Raw genomic sequence first — 25,273 nt, 5'->3', positions numbered from 1 at the left:
AACCGTGGGTGTTTCACTGAGAGATGAACACAGGAGAGGTAACTGAGGGCACATGGTGATTGTTGTACAGAACGATGTGGAACAATGTGCCTATAACCAGAGGTGGGACAAAGTCATTGTTATGCAAGTCCAAGTCGAGTCGCAAGTCATCAAATTCATGACTCGAGTCTGACTCGAGTCCAAGTCACATGACTCGAGTCCACACCTCTGCCTATAACTAATTTAGGATGAGCGAGTGTGTAAGCAGGACTTCTATCTGTTGCTCCGAAGTAAGCCACAGGCTCATTGTCCAGGGGCTTCCCTAGTCTTACGTGGTTAATTTGGCCCTAAATGTAGGTAATGTTAACACCAGGCTACCAGTGTTTGCATTGATCAACCTACAATAATATCAGGTGGCACCAGTGTGGTGCGACTCCTATCTCATTCAGTTGCTACATGGGTTGGTGACTGACAACCTGTGTACCAACTGGCCAAGCGAGAGTTTGTGTGTATTTGAGCGCAATCGCGCCGGTGTTTAGCTGTACCAGGGAATTTGGTGCAGCAGAGTGTTTAGGTGTAGCAGGGTGTCCGGATTGTGCCGACACACTGCCCTTCTATCCGTAATGTCCTGGGGTGAGCTCCATTAAACGTTAACTCGGACCCCAACCTGTCTAGGCGCCTAATCTCGGAACGTGGTTCTCACCATCGTACCTCAGCCATGCTACGTTCCTTTTAGACGTCCTCCTTTTACAAATGTTGATAGATGAACTGGAGTGCAAGGGTCTGGAGGACCCCACATGGAGTCTGGTTTCTCACACCCGAGCCTCCCGTGACATGTCTGGAGGCTTGTCTGGGATCTTTGTTAAGTCCCATTTATTGAGTGCGGATTTGGCTTGCTTCTGGCTTCATCCCAAGATGTCATCCAGTTGGGAAATACCCGAAGGTTGTGGGAGTCGCCCCGTGCTTCAGTTTCTTTCCAACCCTCGCTATGGCCGGTTGCTCACCAGCCGGAAGTCTTTTGCTGCATACACCACAACCGAGGTGTTTAGAGCAGCCATCTCGTGGCTGGTCGGCAATGCAGTTGGTGTTGTCGAATAGGGGAGCGTGAGTCTGTGGCGTTGGTGGTGCTGCCGTCACGGAGGTGACACGAGTTTAGGAAATTCAGTTTTGTGGGTTTCCTGTAAGGAGCACTGAAAGCTCCTCCCTTCCTCTATATCCACCCTTGTCTCTGCTGTCTCCATGTCCCCCGTTCAACTCTTTCTACGCCGCTTTCCTTGAATGTGCAGCCGCTCTCACAGCCTCCCTTCAACCCCTTCTCTCCACCTCCACCCCATCTCCGTCGTAATCTCCTCCCCTTTGTTCAGGCTGTTGCCTTCCTTCCTCAGTCTATGGATGGGATTATTGTTTATCGGGCTCTTTTACAAAAATGGAGCTCATTTTAGCCTTTTTACTAGGATTTTCGGTTTTCCTTCGATAGCGTGTTGCGCACATAGGGAAGATCGAGCCACGCCACTGGTTCCCAATATTAAAATCTTTGTCAACTTGTCTCCCTCAGTAGGAATGCCTTTCCTTCTCCAGCAGGCAATTGTCTTCTCTCTCTCCTCCGGTATTTCTTCCGATGCGCTTTCTTAATCTCACTTGCTGTGTGTATCGACTCTATCATTCAACTAGGGCAAATTTTAAAATGTGCCTTTTTTTCTCCACTGCTTTACCACTATACCTCCTGAGTGGGTACTCGGAGTTTTATCTAATGTATTATTAGATGAGTCGCTTCCATGCAGCACAAAGGCAGCAGCTATCCGAACTGTAAAAATTATTTTTATTTCTTTCAATTTCGATAGATTCTCGAATTATTCTTGGCCAGTAGTAGCTAGTTTTGCACACAACTTCAACATCAAAATCCATTGAGTGTCCTTGTTGGCACGTGTGTTCTGCTACTGCTGAACACGGGTGCCAACAAAGAATACATTATTTAAATGTATGCCTATAAAGGGCAGCATACTTCAATAGGGATTACCGTTGGTACGGCTATTTTAATACGCAACAGAGAGGAAGGACAAGATCAAAGGGCTCTCATAATGCACATGCATAATGTACGTTGACTCTGTAATCCCCCCCCCCACTTTGCGCGAGAGCGCCACAAATCTGGCTGTCGCCTGAGGAAGCTAGTTGTAATTACTGGTGAAACGTCGTACTCTGATTGTAAATGTTGTGGCTTGGCTCTCCAACATACCGGTGTGCTGTACTAGTGACGAATTGGCACGTTCTGTTTACGTGACAACCCTTACTAGTTGGCTGTGTCGGGTAGTGGCGGGTTTTAACGACATGTTTATATATTTACGCGATCTAACCCAAAAAACCTCTATGGATGATATTGGTCACGAAAGCCTACGTGTTAAACCAAAATAAAAAGATATACAAAACAACTAATAATTTCTAGTTTTCCTCATTCACATCGTGATTCGTATGAAAAGACATGAGATGATTGAGACATACAAAATTATAAACGTATTTATTAATATATATATACAGATAGTCCTTGACTGCAATGTCCGTGTCCACGTGCAAACAGGGTTAGGATAGCAGCCTCCTTTAACAGTCAGAGTAGATTTATACGCTGTAGAAGACCGTTGACGAATCCTCGCTGCTTGATTCCTCCTCGGATCTCTTCAGCAGTGAGTTGTCACCAGTCTTCTCTGCCTGCTCATTCTTCATGTGGCACCGCTGGGGTGGGTGCGATGCGCCAGGAGACTCCGCATGCAGCGAGCAGTGAAGCAGGCCCATCTCTGCCTGCTCATCCTCAACGTGGAATTGAGGCGATGGCGGTGAGCTGGGGGCATCGGTGAGAAGGGAGTTGCGGAGACGGCCCAGCACTGCCTTCTGCAGAATCGTCTGCACGACGAAGCGCTCGCGGCGCATGCAGGCGCGCACATGGGATGGCGTGTCCGGGATGATGTATGCAATGCAGGCCTTCGTGAGTAATACCACGTGCTGCACACGTCCACACACAGGAAAAGGATTTTCAGTTTCAGGATTTGCATGTAAAGGGTGCTTACTAAATCAAATATGGCAGCATCTCAAAGTGCTTCACATCTCAGGTCAACTATTCCGATGACCTGCAGCCTAGGGATACGATATTGTTACGTCGTTTTTCCCAATTAAATTAAGTAATTTGAGTGATTTTTAGAAAATTTGGCAAATTATACCGAGGCACTGACCCACAAAGGCCACTTTTTTGAATTATTTAATGGTTTTTTTTACGTTCACTATGCAGCAGGCAACATTTATGATGTACAGTTAATGCAACCACCGTATTCACCTGGGCAGCCGCAAATTACCGCAACAATTAGCAAACACTTACACTCGGCCATGTCGCCACTACAAAGATTCCCTGTGTAGCCTTTCACAGACTGAGACAAGTGCATCTATGAAGGGTGGCACAGTGCCTGTGGGGGTGGTGTGCACCTTTATCTCGCCAGTGATGATTTTCACACACTTCATCAAGTACTCATTTTAAGACCGAAGCAACTTAAGGGAAGCCCAACACTGTTTCTAATATTTTCCACTGATGTTGGCTGTGGCCAGGAATAGTAATCTGGCCACACAGGATTGGTTGCGCAGTTCACGAACAACTACGCAGCCGCTCCCCTTCCCACACGCACACATGCTTACGTGTGACAAATGTCATCAACAACATAAATCGTTTGCTGCATGACAGTGCGTATTGTATTACCACTATTATTTGAAATGCTGTGCAATTGTGAGGTGTAATAGCATTACTGGCATTATCTGTAATGACCCATGGACAATGATCACGGTTTGCTCTGCTGACCTTAACAACTGCTCACAGAGGAGTCAATATGATGGTGCCGTAGTGTAAGGCTTTGCACACTTAGACTCGCAATCCAGAGGTCGCGGGTGTGAATTGATCTTTGATCGTGGCAGTGTAAACAATGGTGAAAGTTTTTTACATTCCACTGCCTCTGTCCACCTAGCAGCGTAAATGGGGTACATACAGTCAATTGGTAGGCTGAGTTTGGTGCTGTCCAGTGTGGCAACTCCCACCTCTTCCCAAGACGTCTGACCAGTGTGGAAGAGAGGTTCAAATATATCTTAAGGGTCCCTCTTGAGCTCCCAATAGCAGGGGCCCTTCTGCCATCAATGACATGAGCAAGTAATTGGAGGGCTGTACCTTTATCTTTCAATGGGTCTATGAATGTGTGTATGTGTGTGCATGTTGATGTGTACCTGCATGGCAATGACGAAGGCCAGCTTTGCCATCAGTACTTGCCAGTACTTCTTGGTGACGGAGTAGGCGTGGGGATGATCCGGCGGGTAGCGATAACCTGGATACCTACACACGTGCAATCACAACCACAAGCACGCGTGGACTATATTGAGCAAAGTGCCTCGAGAGTAGAGTTAGCGCTAAATGGAACAAGTATGGTTGTGCACAAACAGTATATGCGTTCAAAGCCCTTTTAAAAATCTGCTTCTGAAAGAGAGCTTTCCCACAACGTGCACTTGTGGGGGCTATTTTGACCATGGTTCGCGGTGGTCCGTGCCAGGTTGGTGAAGGCAGGGAGCACAGATAATGGAGAGTAATATAGCACAACTGTTAATTTTGCTGCTGAACTACCCACTGCTGACAACCTAGACTACAGCACCTGCATTGTGCATGGTGATCATCAATCTGAGCACGAACGAGGCTCAAGCCTGCTTGACTTCCGGAGTCTAAGATCAGCTGTATTCGTGGTGATTTGGTCATAGTCAAGTAAGGTTATATTAAATATCGATCAATATGGTTATATTGCTTATAGTTGTGTATGCCAGCAATTCAAAAACGTTAGAGGAAAGGGTTGGCAGATCGCATCAATTTCCTAACTAACTGTGCTGTGAGGTGACCAGAAGATGGCTGTAGAGCAAGTTGTTTCATAAACTTGTCTGTGTGGATCTTTAAGCTTCTTCTCATTATCATGGGTTCTCCAGGACCTCTTATTGCATCCCACATGCATAAAACCACCTTAAACTGGAATCCCCATGTACGGTCTTCCTGAAAAGGGATCTTGAGACTCAATTAAGCAGTCTTGGATAGATAGATAGATAAATGACATTACTCTTTAGCAAGGTAACAATGAGCTATAATTTATATCAATCTATTATTATATTTCTCTAAGTGGGACTTTGGTTGTGAAGCCATCCCACCCCAACCCACTGCTCCCCCCTCCAATGCCCCCCCCCCCCCAATCTTTACTGTCCCCGCCCACCACGCACACTCCTCCCCCAACCCTACCACAACCCCTTACTACCCAACAAAGCCAAATCCTGTGTGCAGGGTAAGGGACAGGGCCTAAACAAAGGTGGGGCTTAGGGGAGGTGTGGGTCTTAAAAAGGAAAGTCACGGAGTGAAAAGAGGAAGAGAACGAGCCTAATCAGGAAGGGGCGGAGCCAGGAGGACACCGCACCCAGAAGGATGTCGCATCCACCTGGACAACATCCAGAGATCGGTGCATCACATTCGCAGGTACGGCACCCCCTGAAAGCTGGACATGACACTGAATAGCACAAACCTGCAGGTTGTGTGGATTGCTGGATCAAACCAGGCTGGCAGGATGTTGGGATGATTTTGCTCCTTGAAGTCACTGATCTTGAAAATTGAAAGGCTGTCCTCCGTGTACCCATGCATTGTAGACGAACCTGAGCCATACTCTGCTGAGTATCCATAATAATACACCAGGCGTGGGATAATGTCCGTTGTGAACGCCAAGATGCATGACTGTGGAATTAGCATACGGAGACACAGCGATAGCGGTCACTTAGCATGCAATGATTTTACCAAGGCTTCTGAACATCTCACCTTGGCAATTAAATTAATTTTCACAAATACAATTTGGGGGGTTGCTGCCAGAGTGTAATGGTTGGCATAAGGACTTGCAATCTGGCAGTCATCAGCTCAGTCTCCTGACACAACAGTTGAAGCAATGGATCATTTTCTTAAATCTCCCCCACCTCTGTCCAATTAGCAATATAAATGGGTTCATCACTGTTTTAGCGCAGGTAGTTCCACATCTTACAACATGTCTGGTCATCATGGAAGAGTAGGCCAAATACCGTGTACAGGAGTTCTCTAGAGCTACCTTTAGTTGAGGCCCTTCTGCCAGCAGTGGCAGTGGGATTTTGGGAGAGAGTGGATGGGAGTGGTGGTGCAGTGATTCGTGCACTGCACTTTGAATTCAGCACACATGCAATTGACTTCAAGCTACAGCTAGCATCAGTGACGAGTGATACCCGAACCACTCATGGCCCCCCACTCCACCTCTTTTCAAACCTGCTATGACCAGAATAGTGAAGTATGGTAAGAAGAACCCACACGGCTAACATGACATGTTACGTCACTCACAGGATGGGATATTGAGCGAGAAAGCAAGCAGACAATCTGGCGACTTACATTGGTGACGACGGAGAGGGTGGCCACGATACTCAGAATGTCGGCCCAGGCTCCAATTCCACTTGCTCGCGAAACCACAGGCCTCCTCATCTTTGTTACGAGCTTCCACGCGTCTACCCGCACTTCAATGATGTTGTTGAGCAGTGCGAGCAAAGGCGCAAGTGGAAATGATGCCACGAAGAGAGTGACAAAACCGAATTGGATAACTGGGGTATATTTTGAGAAGGGGTAGGGGGGCAAAGATAGGATGATGAGTGAAACAGGATATAGACATACACTCTTAGCGCTCTTATGCTGTAATTACTTTAAGCAAATAAAACACGTTTTCAATGCATTGAATGTGTTTTTAGTCAAAGAAGCCCCCAAAATATGATCACATTTTCATATCATTTGTTCACAAAATTCTCGTGTCCATTACAATGGCCACTGAGATGCGACCAGCCACTACCATCTTTAATGCTAAGCTCTGATTCACCCGGGTTTATTTTGCAGCATTTTCCACCACTAGATGGCTATAATGACTAGATCACATCCTGTATTGAGGACTCCATTAACTGTACCACACATTTTTAGGCATATGCACTGTGGCTGAAATTCCAACAAATCACAGCAGTTAACCACAGTGGACATGATGCACAAGAGTTTTAAATAAATAGTATTGGGAGAAAGCGAAACCCAAGCTGACCAACGTAGCTGCATTGGTTAGCAGACAAGAGGAGCAAATATGTGCTCCTATTGTTTCTAAAACTTAACTCTGTACATATGCACATACGCGCATGCTCATGTTGCAGTATATACATAGATTGATGCCTATGGCCAAATAACCAAGTATGCGTCAGATTTAATCAGATCACAGAAGTTAAGGAAAGCTGATCCTGGAAATTGGTTGGATGGGTGACCATGCGACAGTTGTTGTGGGCTGCGGGGGTTGTGAGCAGCAGAGAACGGTGCAGCAAATTACATTGTTGGATTGTACATTTAAGCTCTCACGTCTGTGCTCCCTGCCTTCAACAACCCGAAGTATGGGCAATATACCTCCCACAACTTGTGCGACAGATACACAAGGGGCCGTACACACGTGCCTATATAGTCAAATTATACCCAATTGTTTTTTTTGTAATAAAGTAAAACGCATTGACTCCGTAGTGTGATCCTCTGAGCTCATCGTACCCATCTCGAGGTATTCATCAAAAAGTCCAAGTGGGCTCTGGGGCTGTAGGTCCATGTCTTGCTCCCAGCGTGTGTAGACAGCCTCAGGCTTTTGCTTTGCCTGACGCTGGACCCACCAATTGTTGAACCATCTGGGGAATTGTGGAGGGAGGTACGCATGTGCAGACACAAAGACGCCCTTACACATGCGCATATTCATTCGTTCATTAACTCTAGGTTGGCTATTTCATAGCTTTACACTGCGTTTTCAGGTTGTACCATGTGAACATCCCAAGCACGTGGAGCGAAACGTCAAGACATGCCAAACAATATGCAATATGACACAAAACGTGTCAGAGAACTGTACAGAATAACTGCGAAAACCTAAGTAGTAGCTGTTTTTCATTTAGCCCGTTGTCAATCCACTACACTCTGTCAGTCATGGGAGTTGCTTGTCTAATATTATGAAACTAAGTAGCAAGCGTCTGATCGGAATAACGCATGATACTCACGAGGTGAACTTTGTCCAGTTGACTGGTGTTCACGGCTTAGCTGGTGCATACTGCTAACAAGCTGTCGACCCGAGTTTTATTCCCAGCCGTGGCTAACCTCAATGGGGAGTAGTATCTGAATCAGCCCTGCGCACTAGCTTCACCAACCCGAACTCAACACAGTGGTGATGTATGGTCAGATAAGCCCCAAGATCCAACTGGCATGAGGCACCCCTCATTGGATTGATAGCACTGTACATGTACGTACTGTGCCCAAATGGTTCTAACATGGTATGCAAGGCAAAGTTGCTGACACACGAGATGATTATAATAAGATTAAGGTGCCTACTTCTCCTGCTGCAGATTTGGATACCACACATCTTTGTGTTTTACAGTTTGATGCCTGGCCACGGTTAAGATTAATGGTGATTATCTGAGCCAGTCCTGAGCCTCCCCTAAGTCAAATCAGCCTTAATGAGTTCTTGGTGTGTTGAAGAACATCAACACTGGGGAAACAAGATGGCCGGCCGTGGTGCTGTGCCATGCTGTTAGTGAGCACCCCTTGTGTAATAACAACACTTGCTCCAACAGTCTGTGTAGGCTATATCAGGGATCTTTATCTCATGTGTTATAGAACTGGGACGATTAGATGATTTATTGTTCAACTAAAAATTGTAATCGACTACTTATTTCATGATTGATTACACAAGCCCCTTTACAATTGACAATCGCCAAAACATTTTCCTTCAAGGAGGTGGGGAAACCCCCTGACAGCCCTGCCCAGCGTGACATAGATGGTGATGTCAGCTAGCCCCACCCATTACCTACCATCCATTGGCATACGTGGGAACAGAGATTATACTTCTTTTTTACAACCTTTGCCATGTTTTCCAATAATGTGAGTCATTGAACCGATAATTAATCTGTCAGGTATAATCATAAATCTGGCCTGTCCTCACTGAATGCGTTTTCACACAACACATTTTCACTGTAACACGGTTCTTCTATTTGGGGAAAACTTTTCACACAACGCGGAACGTATCCATTATAATGCGGAACGCACACTGTTATAACGCCGAACGCGGCCATTATCATGCGTTCCTGAGCAGTCGACGATGAACTACTTTCTTGAGCTGCGTGGCTGAGCAGTATGATAAAGTATGCCGAGTGATACAGTAACACGGCAGCCTTCCCTGAGTTATTTATCCCACCATGGGATGACTTCAGGTTGATTTTACTGTGCAAATGTGATTAACTCAGTAATTCCTTGGTTTGCGCGTTTTTGCTTCACGCAGACATTTTCAGGAACGCATCTACCGCGTTAAACGAGGAAACGCTCTAATCAGACTTCACAGCTTTCGTGTGTTCATGTGATACTTACGGGATGATGACCTCCTGAAAATTGCCAACCATCTGCTTCACTACCATGATGACAGTGAGTTGAGAAGTCAGTTCAAAGAGACAGCCTTCTGGGGGACACTGGAGGGGGAATGGGGTGGAGAATAGATTCAGGTTAAACACTGAAGATATTAAATATTGGGTAATACATATATGGATACCACACATCATTTCTAATGATCCTCTCACTTTCTCTTCTTCAGGCAATTGCATACTGCAAAAGTGACGGCTCAATATGTTAGTGGACAGTGATGAAGAATATCAATATTCTCCAGATTATAAGAAACACTTTTCCCCCTCCCCCCATTTATTTTAAATAAAGAAAATGGTGGCGCATCTGATAATTTTTCGTTTGTTGTCCTTCCCCCACACATCCGATGCGCACGATTGGCTGTGTACGGTGCAAAAGAAGTTCAACACACAACATGCATACTGCAGTTGGTGTTTAGCATCAGGTCAGTTTAATTCCAGAGCATCTTCTAATTGAAAAAGTATCGTAAAACATGAAATTAAGTTGGTAGAAAACACAGAGGCACTTAAATAATGAGCTGTATTCTCGATCCTGTATCTGTATTGTTTTTGAGAGGATATCAATAAATGGATCGCCCTCGTGACGATTTTCTGCAAATCTGCAGCAGGAGAAGTAGGCACCTTAATCTAACACCAAATATACTCATTGTAATCATCTCATGTGTCAGCAACTCTGCCTTCAAACAGAAACATGAGCAACAGGTGCACATTTTGGGCAATGGACTTTCTTCCGCGCATAGAGTGACTGCAAATACTCAGGGTGACTGAATGGCAATTATGTAAATGTTAAACTACGTGTCATTAACACTGTCTTAATGACATTGATTTCACGTGTGCACAACGCAATGATGCTTAATTCCTTACTCCAGAATTCGTTCTTGATATCATATTCCAGGGCCATTCTCTAACACAACGTGCTCCACTGCGCCACAGTGATTCATAGGTAGTGGCTAAACATATCCTTTAGGGGGCTGAAATATTGTACATTTTTTAGGATGATCAAATATATTATTTTAAATAAATGGCGTTGTTTGATAACTACGATATAGAAATGAAAATGTCCAATGAGAGACCACAAGGGTACTACTTGCAAAGTATGTGATAAACGAACACCTCCTAGGTAACTGGGTTACCAATTGCATCAATCTAACACGTGTTCTGCTCATGGTGACCTCGTGCGCTCTCAAGTCTGGTTTTGTAAACTTTTTTACTCCGGAGACTGTGTTAATGCTAGAGTTGGTGACTGGGATGTGAAGACAATAAGGCCTATTAGAGTTCCAAAAAAAAAGAGTCTTTATTTCGACATTTCACCAACAGCACGGTGTGAAGACAATTGTTGGAGAAAATATCAACTATAAAAATAAAACGTAAAAATGTTGTACAAACAGCCTAGAAAAGACAGGGCCAGCCCCTCGGATCTACACACCTCCTCGATTCTCCAATTTCCAAAGTAAGTGTAGCTTCCGGGGAAACCGATGAATTTCCCTTTGAAAAATGCAATGTAGAAAGACGCCGAGTAGAAGTTGACGAACTGAAATAAGAATTTCTTGAGCGTCAGCCGATACTCATATTCTCCTTGCGTCTTGGGCATCTCTGTGGGTGTGACACAAAGGCACACATGGACACAAACATCAAACAGGGCAATCGGTTTTGATGTTACTTATATAGTTTCCGGCACACAGGCTAGAAAAAGCCACTGATAATGATGCCGCATTGAGGAATAGCAACATCTCACAATGTGACGTGCTTTGATATCCATTAAAATGCATTTGAAGCTGAAAAGTGAATTTCAAAGATATTTCTGGAGAATGAGTGACAGTTTACCAGGTGTTCACCACATTCGCCCTGTGGAGTGTCCTTCAGTCTCCATTTGAAATTAAGCGATTTACACTGTCCGTATGATGATTTTCAAATGTCTTTAAGGTGTATATTAGTCATTCTCATGGGTCATCTTTCAGAGGAGGTGCAGGCTTCAACATGGATACCGTGCAGGATAAATGACTATTAAAGGGCTCAATAGAGGGCAACTTGAGCAACACAAGCAGATATCTAACAGCTGGCTAGAAGGTAGCAATGCAGCAGTGAGGGTCAGCCCACATTTACATTCAGTGATTAAATGCATCGAGAGGTGAAATCAGAGTGCTAAGTTGGCACCATTGAGATCCTGGGTTCAAATCCAGGCAGCGGCCTCTAGTAACATGTGTTCTCAAGTGCAGTGAATTGATGGCTTCAGGACGATTACTAATGATGGCATATACATCTGTAACATAATACATTTGGTTCCTCACTTAAATTGGTGAAATTCTAGTTGTGAGATTGGGCAGTTTGACTGTTACGAGATGAACATTATATTCCGTGGCAGGGTGGGTTGAAAAGTGCTTCCCTGGAATGTGTGAACCAGAGTTCACTTGAATGAAGGGTCTCAGAGGTAGCTCAGTGATATTCACTTCTAGGGCCATTTCATAACATTAAGGGTTGCCCTGGTCTACGAGAGATCCCATTGGATACTTCATCTCAAGACACGATTCTGATAGCCCAATCGGAATGAAACTGGAGGAACATTTTACAAAGTTCTGACAAAAACAGGAAGTAGTTGAACATGTGACTGGATGATGCACTGATGCTGCTATTCATGGCCCCATGGTGCAAGGTTAAAATCATGATGACATTTTTACAGCGACATTATTTACCATGCACAACATTTATCCAAGCTTCAAATTTACATGTGTTCTCTGGCGGCGTATCATAAAATAAACATATGCAAACCGAGATGGTGATGACACCTACCCAGATCAGTGAGGACGAGGGCCAGCTTGTCGTAACCTTTGTTGAGTAGTAATATGATTATGATGTTGAGGATGGAGGCCGTGATGGTGGTAACCATATCAGGCGTGAGTAGGACACCGATCACCTTGATCTCGGTCAGATGATTGGGGATACTCGAGGAGAGTATGCCGAAGATGGACAGGCGGTAAACTACCACACCCAAAATTGCAGCAAGAATCAGGAGGATCTGCCAGTAACACAAGAAACACAGAGGTGGGTGAGATTGACAGTCTTGTAGCTCTTTTCCACTGAATAACCGAGCCGTGAGTTAGCTGTGCCGAGCTAACCTGGTGTGGCTCGGGAGGTGCCAGTTCGTTTGTCGACTGCAGAACCAAATGACTGGCAAAACGTCGTACTCAGATTGCAAATATTGTGGATTTGCTGTACTAGTAACGAATTGGCAAGTTCTGTTTACGTGAACAACTTTACTAATTGGCTGTGTCGGGTGGTGGCGGGTTTAATGACACATTTATATTTTTATGCGATCTAACCCAAAAAACCTATATTATTGATGATATTGGTTGTGAAAAGCCTACGTGTTAAACAGAACCTGAGCCGTTTCGCTAACATCACACACAATGAACGTGTAATGGTAACGTCACTTGGTCAATTGTAGAGAATGATGCAAGATTATGAAATAAACTACTATCCCTGGCCCTGCTGGACCTCGAGCCAGGTTCAGATGTCTTGTGAGGTCAGAGCTTTTCTGTTTGGTTCTCGTTCAGCACAGCTAATAGCCAGTGGAAAACACCCTAACCATGAAAACACCATGCTGGCTGAGCTCGAATGTGCCAGTTGGAAAAAGGAGTATTGGATTCAGGGCCGGGATTCATGATGCTAAGGCTGAGACCAAAAGCCACAAGGCCAAGCTGACGCCAAGGCTAGCAGATTTTTAGGTCACAATCAGTGTCAAGGCCACTCAAGGTTGGGTGCTCTAGTATGAGGCCAGTGTCAAAGTCGGTACCTCTAAGCAAACTCCTCGGACTGAGGCCACACTCTCAAGGCCATGGAGCTGAGGACATGTTTTTCATCTGGCCTTAAGGCCGAGGACTGGTCTCGAGAAACCCAAAATGAGGTTTTCAGGAGCAGGTGGATTACATGATACGGCTCATGATATATTCATTGCCTTGGGCTACCTGTAGATATTTCAGGTGATTGGATTGACAAAGGGCTGTAAGTTATATAATTATGCATGCATCTATACCCTCAATTGTAATCACTCAATGGATCACACAGGAGGAAGAGCAGAGTTTGAGAGCGATGCTGACTGGTGGAGCCCAGTGTGGAGTTTGGGATTGGGTCAAGTAAAGATATATGTGTATAACCCGTATATGAATCCACCGCTGGATGATGGCCTCCCCAAACCTGTGCAGGTTGCCAGGGTTATTTTCCCATACTTCACCATGCACACCAGTACAAGTTGGTAAAGGATGGAAGCATAGGAATGCAATTCTCTGTTGGCCACAAGGTAGCTCTGCAGCAGCCTACAGTCCATTTTGTGCATGATGATTACCCATTCGTGCAGTACCCAGGCTCAAAACCTGCTTGGCCTCCAAGATGAGGCACATAGCAGGTGACTTGGCCAGAGCTCACTGGATCAGGAGAAGGGGTTCAATGTTGCTGTTGAGTTGGCGGACTCACCCAGAACAACACCACGATCCCGGAGAGGCAGTAACGGAACCTCAGTGTCCTCTTAGGCATATGAGGCTCCTCCTCCTGCACTCACAATGCACGGACACAGACGGAAATGCATTTGTATATAGATTAGTCTGTCGGAGTGACCAATGTTAGTGTGAGCCGTTAAGGTTCACTGATGAACCATTGTTTGTTTTCCCCACTACTAGTTAAGCATGGGATGATATAAAGTGATGGATTTGGTGGCTCTGATGTCTGAGAGTTGAGCTGGCAGCGCTGAGATTCCTTGATTTGAATCCAGGAAACTGCCTCCAAATAAACGAAGTAGTACGCCGATCAGCCTGGTCACCAATATTACATTTGTTTATTTTTTTAATTTGGCCAAATTTCACCTTTCAGAATTAAAAAAGATCAGTTTGACCATCATGAACATTTTTTGTAGCAGGAATGATGTGTTCACTTGAAGGGATCTTAGAAGTAATTCTGTAACATCTGCTTCAGCAGACCTTTCCATAACATAGAGTTCCCAATGGACATTATTTCATAATGATGCCGATAGGACAATCGGGATAATATTGGGAGGAAAACACAATTGTGCAAAGGCCAACAAATATGTAGAAGAAAAACGAGGAAAGCAGTGAACAGTTACACATGCAACAAGTACAAAACAGAAGTGTGTGTGTGCAATGAGGTAGTCGCCGTGGTGACGGCAGAAAGCATTACCATGGTGATGATGTTACATTTCGTAGTCGTGCAGCGAGCCAGGTACTCCGGTCGGATGGGGTCTCCCTCCTCCGCCGCTGCCGTCAGGTCCCAGCGGTACGCGAGCGACGCCTGGCGTCGCTTCCAAAATTCCAGGAACACCGTGGCTATTGTCACACACCACACGGGGAGGATTACTTTGAAAAGTAATTTGACTATCGATTGCTCAAGGGTTCAAAAGTTACCTAATGTAGTCTGTTAAATGTCATTTTCAAAGTAACTTCATTAGTACTTTTTTTCTTCTTTCATAAATACCTTTATTGGATTTTTTTGGTACATTTACACATTTTTATCCCACTTGCACTATGAGTGAAATGGCATGAGATTGAGTTTTCTTTTGGATCTCTAACAGAGCAGTGCTGCTCTTCGTGTTACAAATCGTTACACAAAAGCGAATGTCACAGAGCTACTTCTGTGATCTCTGATCCACACAGTAGGGGTAGTTTTTTCCCAACTGCTTTGCCACGGAGAGTAGCGGTTTGTTACGTGATAGTCAAGCTGGAATGTAGCCTAATTAAGTACAGAACCAAATGTAACATTATGGATTTATTTTTTATTTGTTGTGCAGATATCGGTGACTGAGTTGAGACCATCATCTCACTGTAATTGAGAAACTGGTTTGATCGCAGGTGGCCACTTTCATTCCAACACAGAATCTCAGCGGTAGCAACGCAGCACTCTGATATCTGAGCCACCTGGCCACTTTGTATTTTTCATGGAATCGCCTTGGGGTAGCGCAATTCGTTGCTTGTTGCAGAGGTTCGTGGTTCAAATTCTGTGGCTGCCCCGATTAATATTGCCGGTGTATTAATTATACAAAAAATACACACCATCTGCTTCACAGTGGACATTAAATATTCTCGGTTATCATTCGTAAGAGTAGGACAATGTGTGCCTGTCATGGTCCAAATTTGCCCTCATTGAGCAGTGGGTTCATAATAGGACTGTCAGGATCACAGCATACGAACATTGCAAGACATGATGGTTTATTGTTGTACGTGTGTATGTTGAACTTCTTTCACACCGGACGTGGCCAAATGTGCTCATCATCATTGCATACATGTTGATACTTGTCATTGTGTCTGGACAATGTGTTCCAATGCTTCGCATCACTTACCCCAAAGTCCCATGAAAATTGCGAAGAATATGGTAACCGGATTTTCATATATGTGTGAAGTCTGCAACGGCACAATCAGAGGTGTTAGTCACAAATAAACCTTAAATCTTAGCATCCGCGTCTTTTCAATATCGACAGCAGGAAAGTAACGATGCATCGATTGATTTCTCAGTTAAAATAGATTAACCACTCATGAAACATCCATTAAATTGTGGAGGTGAGAATGTTCTACAATGCCTGATTATAGCTCTATTAATGTAGCAAACAAATCTGCATAAATGTGACAAACAGCAAACTAGGCAATGGGCAGTTCCCTGATTGTGGACAAACATTTCAGACACTTTAAAGTGAATAATCATTATTTGGGCATGACATGTCAACTAATTAGCACTGAAATTCAGATTTAAAAAATACTTTGTCCACTTGTATTGATCGTGGAGAAATACTCATGAAAGACATCGTGTCGGATTTACTCAGACAAGGTAACTTTTGTATTCCCGCTGGGATGTGACGGTGCATTCATTTTCATGTATTTGTCAAACCATCGACTTAGTCCATTAAAATGCCCTATTTGCTAAAACTACAACTAACTACCTTCAAAACAATCACACGTGTATTATTAGTATAATAAATTTTTGTAACACCCACACGAATGGCAGCATAGTGTTTAGCATGATGTGCTACAATCTAATGATCATGGTTGATGTTAATGATCCAATCTCAGCAACGTGAGTTCGTTTTGTGATAATGATGCACAGCACCAATAACCAATAAGTATCCTTATTTAGAGGGAACATGGATGGTGCATTTGTGTGATACCTTCACAGTCTCGCAGGTTTCATTTAGCCTCCAAAAGGTGCATTTTTGGTCACACTGAGGACACATGACCAGGGATCCTCCGATGGTGTTGTTGCATATTTCTCCACTGCACACATAGACACGCACGAACATAAACACACTAATGGGCATAGTACACTTGGATGAGAAATATAATTTGCCTAAAGGTCATGCCGCCTTTGAATGTGTCTTACCCTCCCTTTAAACAAAGTCAGACTAAATGATGGGTGCTAACGTCAAGCATTTTTTCGACCTTAGCACCCACTTCCTCCCCGCTGTCCGTCATGCAGCCCTGCAGAGTCTGTGTGTAAGTGGATTATAAGGATACATTTCACATTTAAACATTTTGGGTTTGAAGATTTTTTTTTGCTTTTGATTTTCGGATTATTTACAATTTGTAAGGATGTACAATATATTAATGTTAACAAGAGTGACGTAACCCGATGCCACGTGATACGTGTCGTCGTGAGAGTGACGTCACATTGGGAGATGTCATGTTTTCTGAGCAATCCAAAACAATGTTTAATTTTCCCCGGATTGTCCGAAATATTGTATCTAGGCTCGATTTTTTGGATTTACTTTTATATAAACAGAGGCATTTGGAACATATATACATATACAATATATTGAATGTATTTGTACTGCATATGTATATAAACTGTGTAATGAGATTGTATATCTGTGCATATGTACATTTAGTGGTGAAATGTTAAAAGATGTGGCCCTGCAATTGCTTGCTCATGCCACTGCTGGTGGAAAGTCCTCCACTAAGGATGCTCTAGATTGCCCCTCGAGAGGGTATTTGGCCTACTCGTCCATGCTGGCCAGACGTCTTGGACACGGTAGGAATACCCACATTTTACCCCACCACATGTGAACTGCCAATCACCTAACTGCGGTGTCTCCATTTATACTGCTGAGCATACGTGGGAGAATTGAAGAAACCTAGCCATTATTTCAGCTGCCATGCCAGGCGATCGCACTGGAAATCTCTAAACTGCAATTCCAGTGATATAACTATTACACCATGGCAGCATCCCATGGGATTGTATATGTGTATACGTATGTCTCTGTGTACTATACGTGTATATGTACTTGTGTGTAGCCTTAGTAGGTGCTTGCTGATACTCATTGTCCAGTCTGTATTGCCATGCAGGAGATCTGTGTGAGTTCTACATCTGACACATGCGTGTATGTGTGTGTGTGTGTTTGTATGCATTTGTCTGTATGCATGTCGGGCCAGTACCTAGTGATGTCACGGTCCTTGCTGAATACTCCAAATAAAAAGGAGATCAGGCCGACGATTGCAGCGAAGATCAGCATCTTTGTGTAGAAGCCGAGCCATGCAAAATAAAGCCCCACTTGCTCCCCGAAGTATGACCTGTGCCGACAAAATCACTCGCACACACAGCGCAAACATCACCAACCGCACATGGCACCAGCGGTGTAGCTATCGAATATGTAAGCAAGGACCATGGGCTGGAGGGGAATGTGAAGAGGAGGGAAGGCATGGGCAAATGCTATTCTGGAACTCTATTTCCCCAGCTGTCCGTGCTATCAACTCCCAGCTAGCATTCAAGTCCAGCCTTAGGACCTTCCTGGACAGGGCACGTCCCTAAGAGGGACGATGGCCTGTGGTCGGAACTAAGAATGGTGTGGCAGTCAAGAGAAGGAATGCGTCTGAGAGGATGTGCACCACAGAGATTTTAGTAATGAAATCAGCATGTGTGCAGGAGCTGTATGGATCGTTGCATCAGGAGACTGGGAGAGATGGTGAAGGCTTAGGGAAGTCTTCATCCAGCAGTGGATAGGGCATGAACTTACCGCACAAGGTCAAGAGGCTGCTCCTTGAAAGAGCGCCCGGCTCTCGCCCACTCCCGTCGCAGCGTGTTGCGGTCGCCCAGCGTGTTCGGGTTCTTGGTGGGATGAACACACTCACTCTGACATGGGGAACGCAGTTGTTAGTCACAAACACTGCATGGACATTCACAAATAACCAACTCCACCCCCCAAAACTCTGCCGTGGTGCTGCTGTGGTGTATTGGTGGAGGAACACTGCACTGGACTTGCAAACCTAGAGGTCGTCCATTTTGATTTCATGGGAACGACAGTTAAAACAATGACCACGTTTCTTAATCACGCTGCTTCTGCCCGCCAAGCAGTATAAATGGGTGCACCACAGTTAGTATATTGGTTGGTCACGTGTTGTAGGATGAAGTGTGGGTACTTCTAATTCTCCAAAAGACTTCTGTCCCACGTGAAATAGTCGGCCAAATACCCTTTAGAATGGCTCTCTAGAGTGCTCGTGGAGTCCCTTCATATGCATGTATATTGAACTTCTTTTGCACCGTATCTAGCCAACCATGCAAATCAGAGGTGTCTTTAGTGAGCTGGGGAACTTGGACACCTATGCGGCGCATCTCTGTGGGACACTAATGTTAAGTATGTGGTAAGCTTTAGACTATGCTGTAGCGTCCTATACACAGGTGTGCAATTCAGTTGTCGTACATGGGCCTCCCGTAGGGTGTCAGTGTGACCTCCACCGCCTTCCCCCCAAACAACTTACGTCATGCAGTGGATAGGCCGCAGTATAGCAGCCATTTTCAATCATTTGGTTGATGTTTAATATGTTATTGCTGTCTTGTGTCATGGGGTTTTGCAGCATGTAGTAGACCTGTGTGAGCACACATGACACGCATGACAAACATCACATACATGACACATAGGGCTGGGTGAGCTATTATTTACTCACTCCACTCTGAAATGTTTCCCCCTCTCCAACCACCACCAGCCTACACAGTTATAATGGGCTCCCAACTCTTATTGGGTCCCTACTCGGAATGGTCCCAGAACGCCCAAAAACTGAAGTAGATATGGACCCATTTCAGCAAGTACAGAATCCATATTTCAAGGAGACATTTTCTCTATGCTTCCCATTCACAAAGGCAATTTATTCAAAGTACAATACTATCAAAACCCCAAATGACCACAATATTGGCTCGACAATACCTGCTCACCAGGATCCAGGAACCATATCACCGGTAGTCTGTTATTCTTTTGTTGTGCCGGGGAGAGTGATTGAGTGGGTGTGGTTATATAAATGTGGGCAGGACTTACAAAGGGAGGGGCTGCTAGCTCACCATGTCTGCTGGTTAAGCATCCCAGAAATTTGGTAGCTTTCTCAACAGGGGGGCATATTACCACAACCCCTAAACCATAAATCCAGGCATTCTTAATAAACCATAATGATTTACACCTCTAATCACATGTCACTCAGAGATCACGAGTTGCGATACAGAGCTAAAAATGTTAATTTAAATGATAAAAAACACAACAAAACCCGATTAAATTCAAAGATGTTATTGCTAAAAAAACACCCCATTCTGGCATTACTATTGATGCAGCATTCGTGATACAAACGTACGATTTGGCTGCGTACAGCCGGTGGGATGAGGACGTCATGATCCTTTATAGGATAGATGTCCTGCTGCGAACGCCGGAAGGGTGCCGTGAAATAGTCCGGTTGTTTGGGCACGGCTCCCGGGTTCAGGTGATGAATATTTCCCAGGTAGTGAAGAGGCCCACGGTTTGAGCCTGATGCCTGGGGGAGGTCGCTCTCCTTGAGTGGCACCTGTTTGATTTAAAACGTATTAAATGCTTAGCCTCGAGCACATGGAATCATCATCATCAACAGCAAAAATCAGTCCACTAATGGATGAAGGTCTCCCCAAGTTGTTGCCATCTCCCAAAGTCCTATAATACAACAATTAACGTGCCAAAAGCCTCAACTGCATACCCCACCCACTCTTCAAGTTGTCCCACCAATTGCCCTAATCATGAGCACACGCACATGAGCCAATCTTATCTCGCCATCTCTATGATATACATCCTCTTAGGAACGTTTTCTCCTTTGGCTGCCACCTTAATGTCATTATCGGCCAGCAGACATCATCCCTTCAAGCAACGTGGCCTTCCCGAGCCCATTCAATTTTCTAAAAATAGTCAATATAATGTTGCTAATATGCATATTTTATCAAATGTACGTTTTTCTAATCCGTTTGTATATTTACGTCTCTCGATATCTCATAATGACAGTGCTACAATTATTATCTTTGAACGTCATAAATTATAATCATCACCCTCACCATCATACTCTGTATCACATGCATGATCATCGCAAATATCATCACAACCATTATGAATCCTCACAAACATTATCATTATCACCATCATAATCACAATCATCACCACAATCATCATCACAATCATCAGCATCATCATCATCATTACGATGATCATCAGAATCTTGCCTGGATGTGGAGCATCTCGGCATAGGTGGTTAGTGGGTTCCATGGCGCATGTACTTTCACAAAGCTGGTGCGTCCGTTCACCGACTCCTAGTGGATGGCATGAAGTTCATCGTCAGACTCTAGATGAGTGCGTTTAGTTGTATTTGTTAGACTTTGTTTGACGAGGTGAGAGCTCAAGGGAACAGGATGGTCTCAATTGCAAAAGTGTCCACGGCCGCGTGGATTTTCGTGCTTGCGTCGCGTGTTGTTCGGACCTCGTGCCGATCAACGTGTGGGACAACCCAAAAGCAAATTGCATAATGTACGTGCAGTTAACGAACACTTATTACTACAGTATAAATAGCTGGCATGCCACATTAAGGTGGAGGCGGTTTATACCCTCCAGTGTAAATGGGTAAGCCACAATTAATCGATCTTAAGATTGTGCATGGTGGGGTAAAGTATGGGTATTCGCTATCTCTTTCAAGACGTCTGGCAAGCATAGAAGAGTAGGCCAGATACCCTCCAGTGGGGATCTTTAGCGCTCCTACTCAAGGAATTAATGCCAGCAGTGATATTATGAAGCAATTACAGTCTTACACCTTTTTATTTGTATACAGTGTCTGTCATCTATAGCAGAGAGACACGCAGGAAACTTACCTCCTTGGGTTCAATCTCGAGATGTAGCCCCATCTTCATCAGGCTTGCCTGATATTCGGTCCTCTTCTTCTGTCGAACAAAATTGACCATCGATGTTATACATTGTTCTCAGTTGTGTCACTGTGGGAGTCAAGTCAAGAGGTGAGGAAACTTCTTGAACTCTTATAGTGAGCAGAGCCTCACGTTGGAATCAATCAGAGAACGGCTCTGCAAAGTAGCATCACTGAACCGCTTCAGTCGGTGTCACTTCAGAAGACCTTAATAATATAAAAATGTACACAGCTCTTTGTCAATCAACTGTTTGAGTTCATCTTATTTGTTACAGGGATGGTGCCACTTGGCTATTTGCTTTGCTATTTTACAAGGGAGATCCATTGTGCGTGGGCACAGTAACAACAAAATAAACACAAAAAACATCAATATTTCAGAGAATGCGTACTGGGTACTTCAGGAATATTGCACAACTAAAAAAGGCCTTAATGGTCACACACGTGAATCTGAAAAAAGTTCAAACAATATGAGCAAGAAGTGGCAGAAAATGTTAGGTACAGATGCAACTAAGCTCAGTGTTTTTGTTGAATAGGGACACAAATTGGGTGGTGAAGGGAGGGAACCCAGCTGCAGATGACTGGCAATTGTATTTCAGAAACGTTGAGCAGCAATGCAGAAATATTTTTTACCAAATAAAGTTTTAACAAATGGGATGTTTAATAGGAGTAAGATATGCCATGCCACTGCTTAGCCTTGAAGTGAAGTAAAGCTACATTGCAGAGTTCATAGTGCAGTGCGCTAACCAGTGAACCAGCACTCCTCCATCGAGGCCTCACACAGGACTTAACAGTGCTGCTTTAAGGCAAAATCACAATAACATTGATCGGAACTCAGAAATTAAGCAGGATGGAGCCTGGTTAATAATTGGATGGGTGGCCACCAGACCTTACAAGGTGTTAATCGGCATTGTGATGTGAGATGTGGCTGAGAGATGGTAGTGCTGGACATCACCCTTATTCCGGCATCCTCCCACAGCGTGCTAAACTCCCATTCATGGTATTGGTAAAATATCTCAATGCAGGGCCCTTCTATAAGAGAATCTTGAGGCTCGCCGATTTTTATCCTGATTAAATAATTAGCACTGTTATAATAGTTTTCCATTTGGCAGTTAGAATGTGGATATTACATATATCCTGTAAGTTATCTGTCTGGGTGTCGGTGTGTGCAATATGAAAGTGGTGTATTTATTGAGCAGTTGGGGATGGAGTGTGATACGTAAAGATAATAGGTTGTTGTTCGCCAAAGCAGTGAGGCGTATGGTTCAGGGTGTGGATGTGCGAGTTGAGTGATGGGAGTCTAGCGTTCATTGAATAGTGTGGTCTGCAGTTGACGATACAATTTGATAAAGGATGTATACTGGATTTAAAGACGAGTATGGAGGTGGCAGGGTGACTCAGCGGTCAGAGAGCTGAGCTGGCACCACTGCGTCAAACCTGGGTTTAGAGGCGTGTGGTGTTGCACGTTGGGAGGGGTGATAATGCTGGGTGCAGAAAGGTGGAGCATTATTTGTAGGCTCCTCGTTCTCACCTGATTGTTGATGGCGTCCTCAGAATTGACCTCATCATCGAACGCGAGGATGAAATCGATCCGACGGACTCCATCGCAAAAGGAGGCAGTGTCCTGCGCGCAAACGCAAGCACACACATGGTTATGAGAGATGTAATAGCTTACGCATGAAATGTATATTTATTCATAAGCTCATGATACATGTATCAGGACATAAGTTAATCTGCTATTTGTATGCAAGTTGTTTATTGCTATGATGATGTGCTTGTTTACCCAGGAAAACCTCAATGAGTTTACATTTCTATTTTCAAGGAGGGTCCTACCAAGTTCTGTTTTTATTACATGCTCTCATTTAACTCACTGTCTGTTGTTGTTGTTGTATCCTCAAATCTTGTAACTCAATTTTAACCCACTTCCAAATATGTTATCGACTGCAAACTTGGTATACTTATGTCATACTGATGACAATACTATATTGTATCATAAAAATAAAAAATGTAACATTCTTTTTTATATGTTATGTTTTGGCTTGGGTGTAATTGTCCACGGTCAACTGACGTTGGCTGTAATTGGCCACGGTCCCTTATGTTATGGCAAGCTTCGGGGCCACTTCCTGGAGTCATGGTATTCTTCCATTACTAGTACATTTCATAAAAGCGTGTTTTAAAAAAAGTTGTTTAGAATATTACTTGTTTTGCAGTCGAGAACGAAGTTGCTCAGTTTAATTCCAATTGAATAATTTGCATACATTTTTTCAGCATTGGTATGTTTGGCCAATACCAGTTACAATGTGTCATTTAGCTATGGGAGGAAACCAGAGACCTGGAGAAATGTGTACACAAAGCATCCAGCCCCTGTGCATTATTCAAAAACCATCAGTATTTTCTTAAGTGCATTGTGGTAATGTTATCTTAAACCACCATCAAAATAAAGTTGAGCAAATGTGACAGACTAACAGCAGCAGTAATGCAGTGATATGCAACTGTGAACCGGTGTCATCCTCATTCGGACTCATCAGCACAGTATAGTCACCAAAGGGCACTGCTGCAAAGGCTGGACATCTATAAATGAGGAGCAGCTATGTCTACACTTTGGGGCCCATTAGTTGGCGAATGCAAAGAACTCAATCTGTAAATACCAGGAATCTCCCATCTTTGACATTAGCCAAGCTAAGTTATAGTAGGCTGTGCAAATACACGTTGTGCTGCATCGTACCTGGGCCAGGGTATATTGAGATGATGATGTCGAAAAGTCTTGCGGTACCGTCGAAGGTTGAGCCTCCTGCCTCACCGCTCGCTCATTCATTCTCTCCACGAGCTCTGCATAGGTAATGTGGGGGGTAGAGGGTTCGTTGTATTGGGGACAGGGGAGAGGGAGGTGCAGGGATGGGAATGTCGGTAAAGAACCGCACATGGTACTCATGCAAAACGCTTTCTCATAAATGTAGACGCTGATCCAGTCAGTATGCGTACACCTGTGGTATAAAGTTGTGTTACTATTAGGCGACTTTTAACCCATTGAATATCGTACACTTTAAGCAAAGCCGTACCCAGCATGGTCAGACACAAACCAGGGCAAAAAATATTAGTTGGAATATGCAAAGTCATTTTTGCCCTGACAGCTTGTCAGCTTCCATTCTGCTAATTAAATACTTCCAAATTCAGCACATTGGAGAGTGATACATAATGCCTCATTTAATTTCAGTCTGAAAATACCTTCGGTGTACCTTTCAGCAAATAACCCAACTTATTCAGGACGTTCTTGCCAACTTTTATCAGTCGGGGGTGACGTTGCATATTTAATAATTTAAGTAATTTATCAGCATTGGGATGTTTGGCCAATGCACATTACAGGATGGGTATGTCTAAGTTTTGTGAAGTAGGGTCATTGCCCAAAATGTCGCCTGTGATGTTTATTTTTAAGGCTACATATACATAAAACAGGTTGCTATAGGCTGCAACAAAAGCCTGCAACGGCTAACATCACTGCTTTCCCCTAGGTCGGCTCAGCCTTAAATAAGTACTCTTTGGTTCTTTCGGTAAAGTCACGTATAAAAAGAAAATAATAAATTAAATAATAGCATACGACGTTTCGA

General features: G+C 44.1%; 1 protein-coding gene across 1 annotated transcript; it reads right to left on the bottom strand.

Annotated features, from left to right (window-relative positions):
* Positions 1–2,589: 2,589 nt before the first annotated feature.
* LOC144945920 (anoctamin-5-like) lies at positions 2,590–24,483 on the bottom strand. Its single transcript, XM_078874562.1, has 20 exons — positions 24,394–24,483; positions 23,200–23,292; positions 21,622–21,690; positions 20,983–21,069; positions 20,097–20,303; positions 19,239–19,346; positions 18,497–18,612; positions 17,919–18,053; positions 16,655–16,760; positions 15,836–15,896; positions 14,680–14,825; positions 13,963–14,037; positions 12,283–12,508; positions 10,922–11,088; positions 9,449–9,546; positions 7,598–7,728; positions 6,428–6,633; positions 5,550–5,755; positions 4,228–4,333; positions 2,590–2,970 (listed from the first exon to the last, which is right to left on the bottom strand). The coding sequence occupies exons 1-20, from the start codon at positions 24,481–24,483 to the stop codon at positions 2,590–2,592; spliced, it is 2,814 nt and encodes a 937-aa protein (XP_078730688.1).
* Positions 24,484–25,273: the final 790 nt, after the last annotated feature.

Source organism: Lampetra fluviatilis, chromosome 39 (genome assembly GCF_964198595.1).
Source record: "Lampetra fluviatilis chromosome 39, kcLamFluv1.1, whole genome shotgun sequence".
Taxonomy (NCBI): Eukaryota; Metazoa; Chordata; class Hyperoartia; order Petromyzontiformes; family Petromyzontidae; genus Lampetra; species Lampetra fluviatilis.
Note: the sequence above shows the minus strand (reverse complement) of the source record. Positions and strands in the feature narration are given on the sequence as shown.

Excerpts from the sequence above, each read along its gene's own strand:
- LOC144945920 (XM_078874562.1), bottom strand. The coding sequence starts at position 24,483 with ATGAATGAGCGAGCGGTGAGGCAGGAGGCTCAACCTTCGACGGTACCG. Across the intron at positions 18,613-19,238 it reads CGGCCTATCCACTGCATGAC|AGTGAGTGTGTTCATCCCAC; the intron begins GTAAGTTGTTTG and ends TCCCCATGTCAG. Across the intron at positions 14,826-15,835 it reads AATTTTCATGGGACTTTGGG|CCACGGTGTTCCTGGAATTT; the intron begins GTAAGTGATGCG and ends GTGTGACAATAG.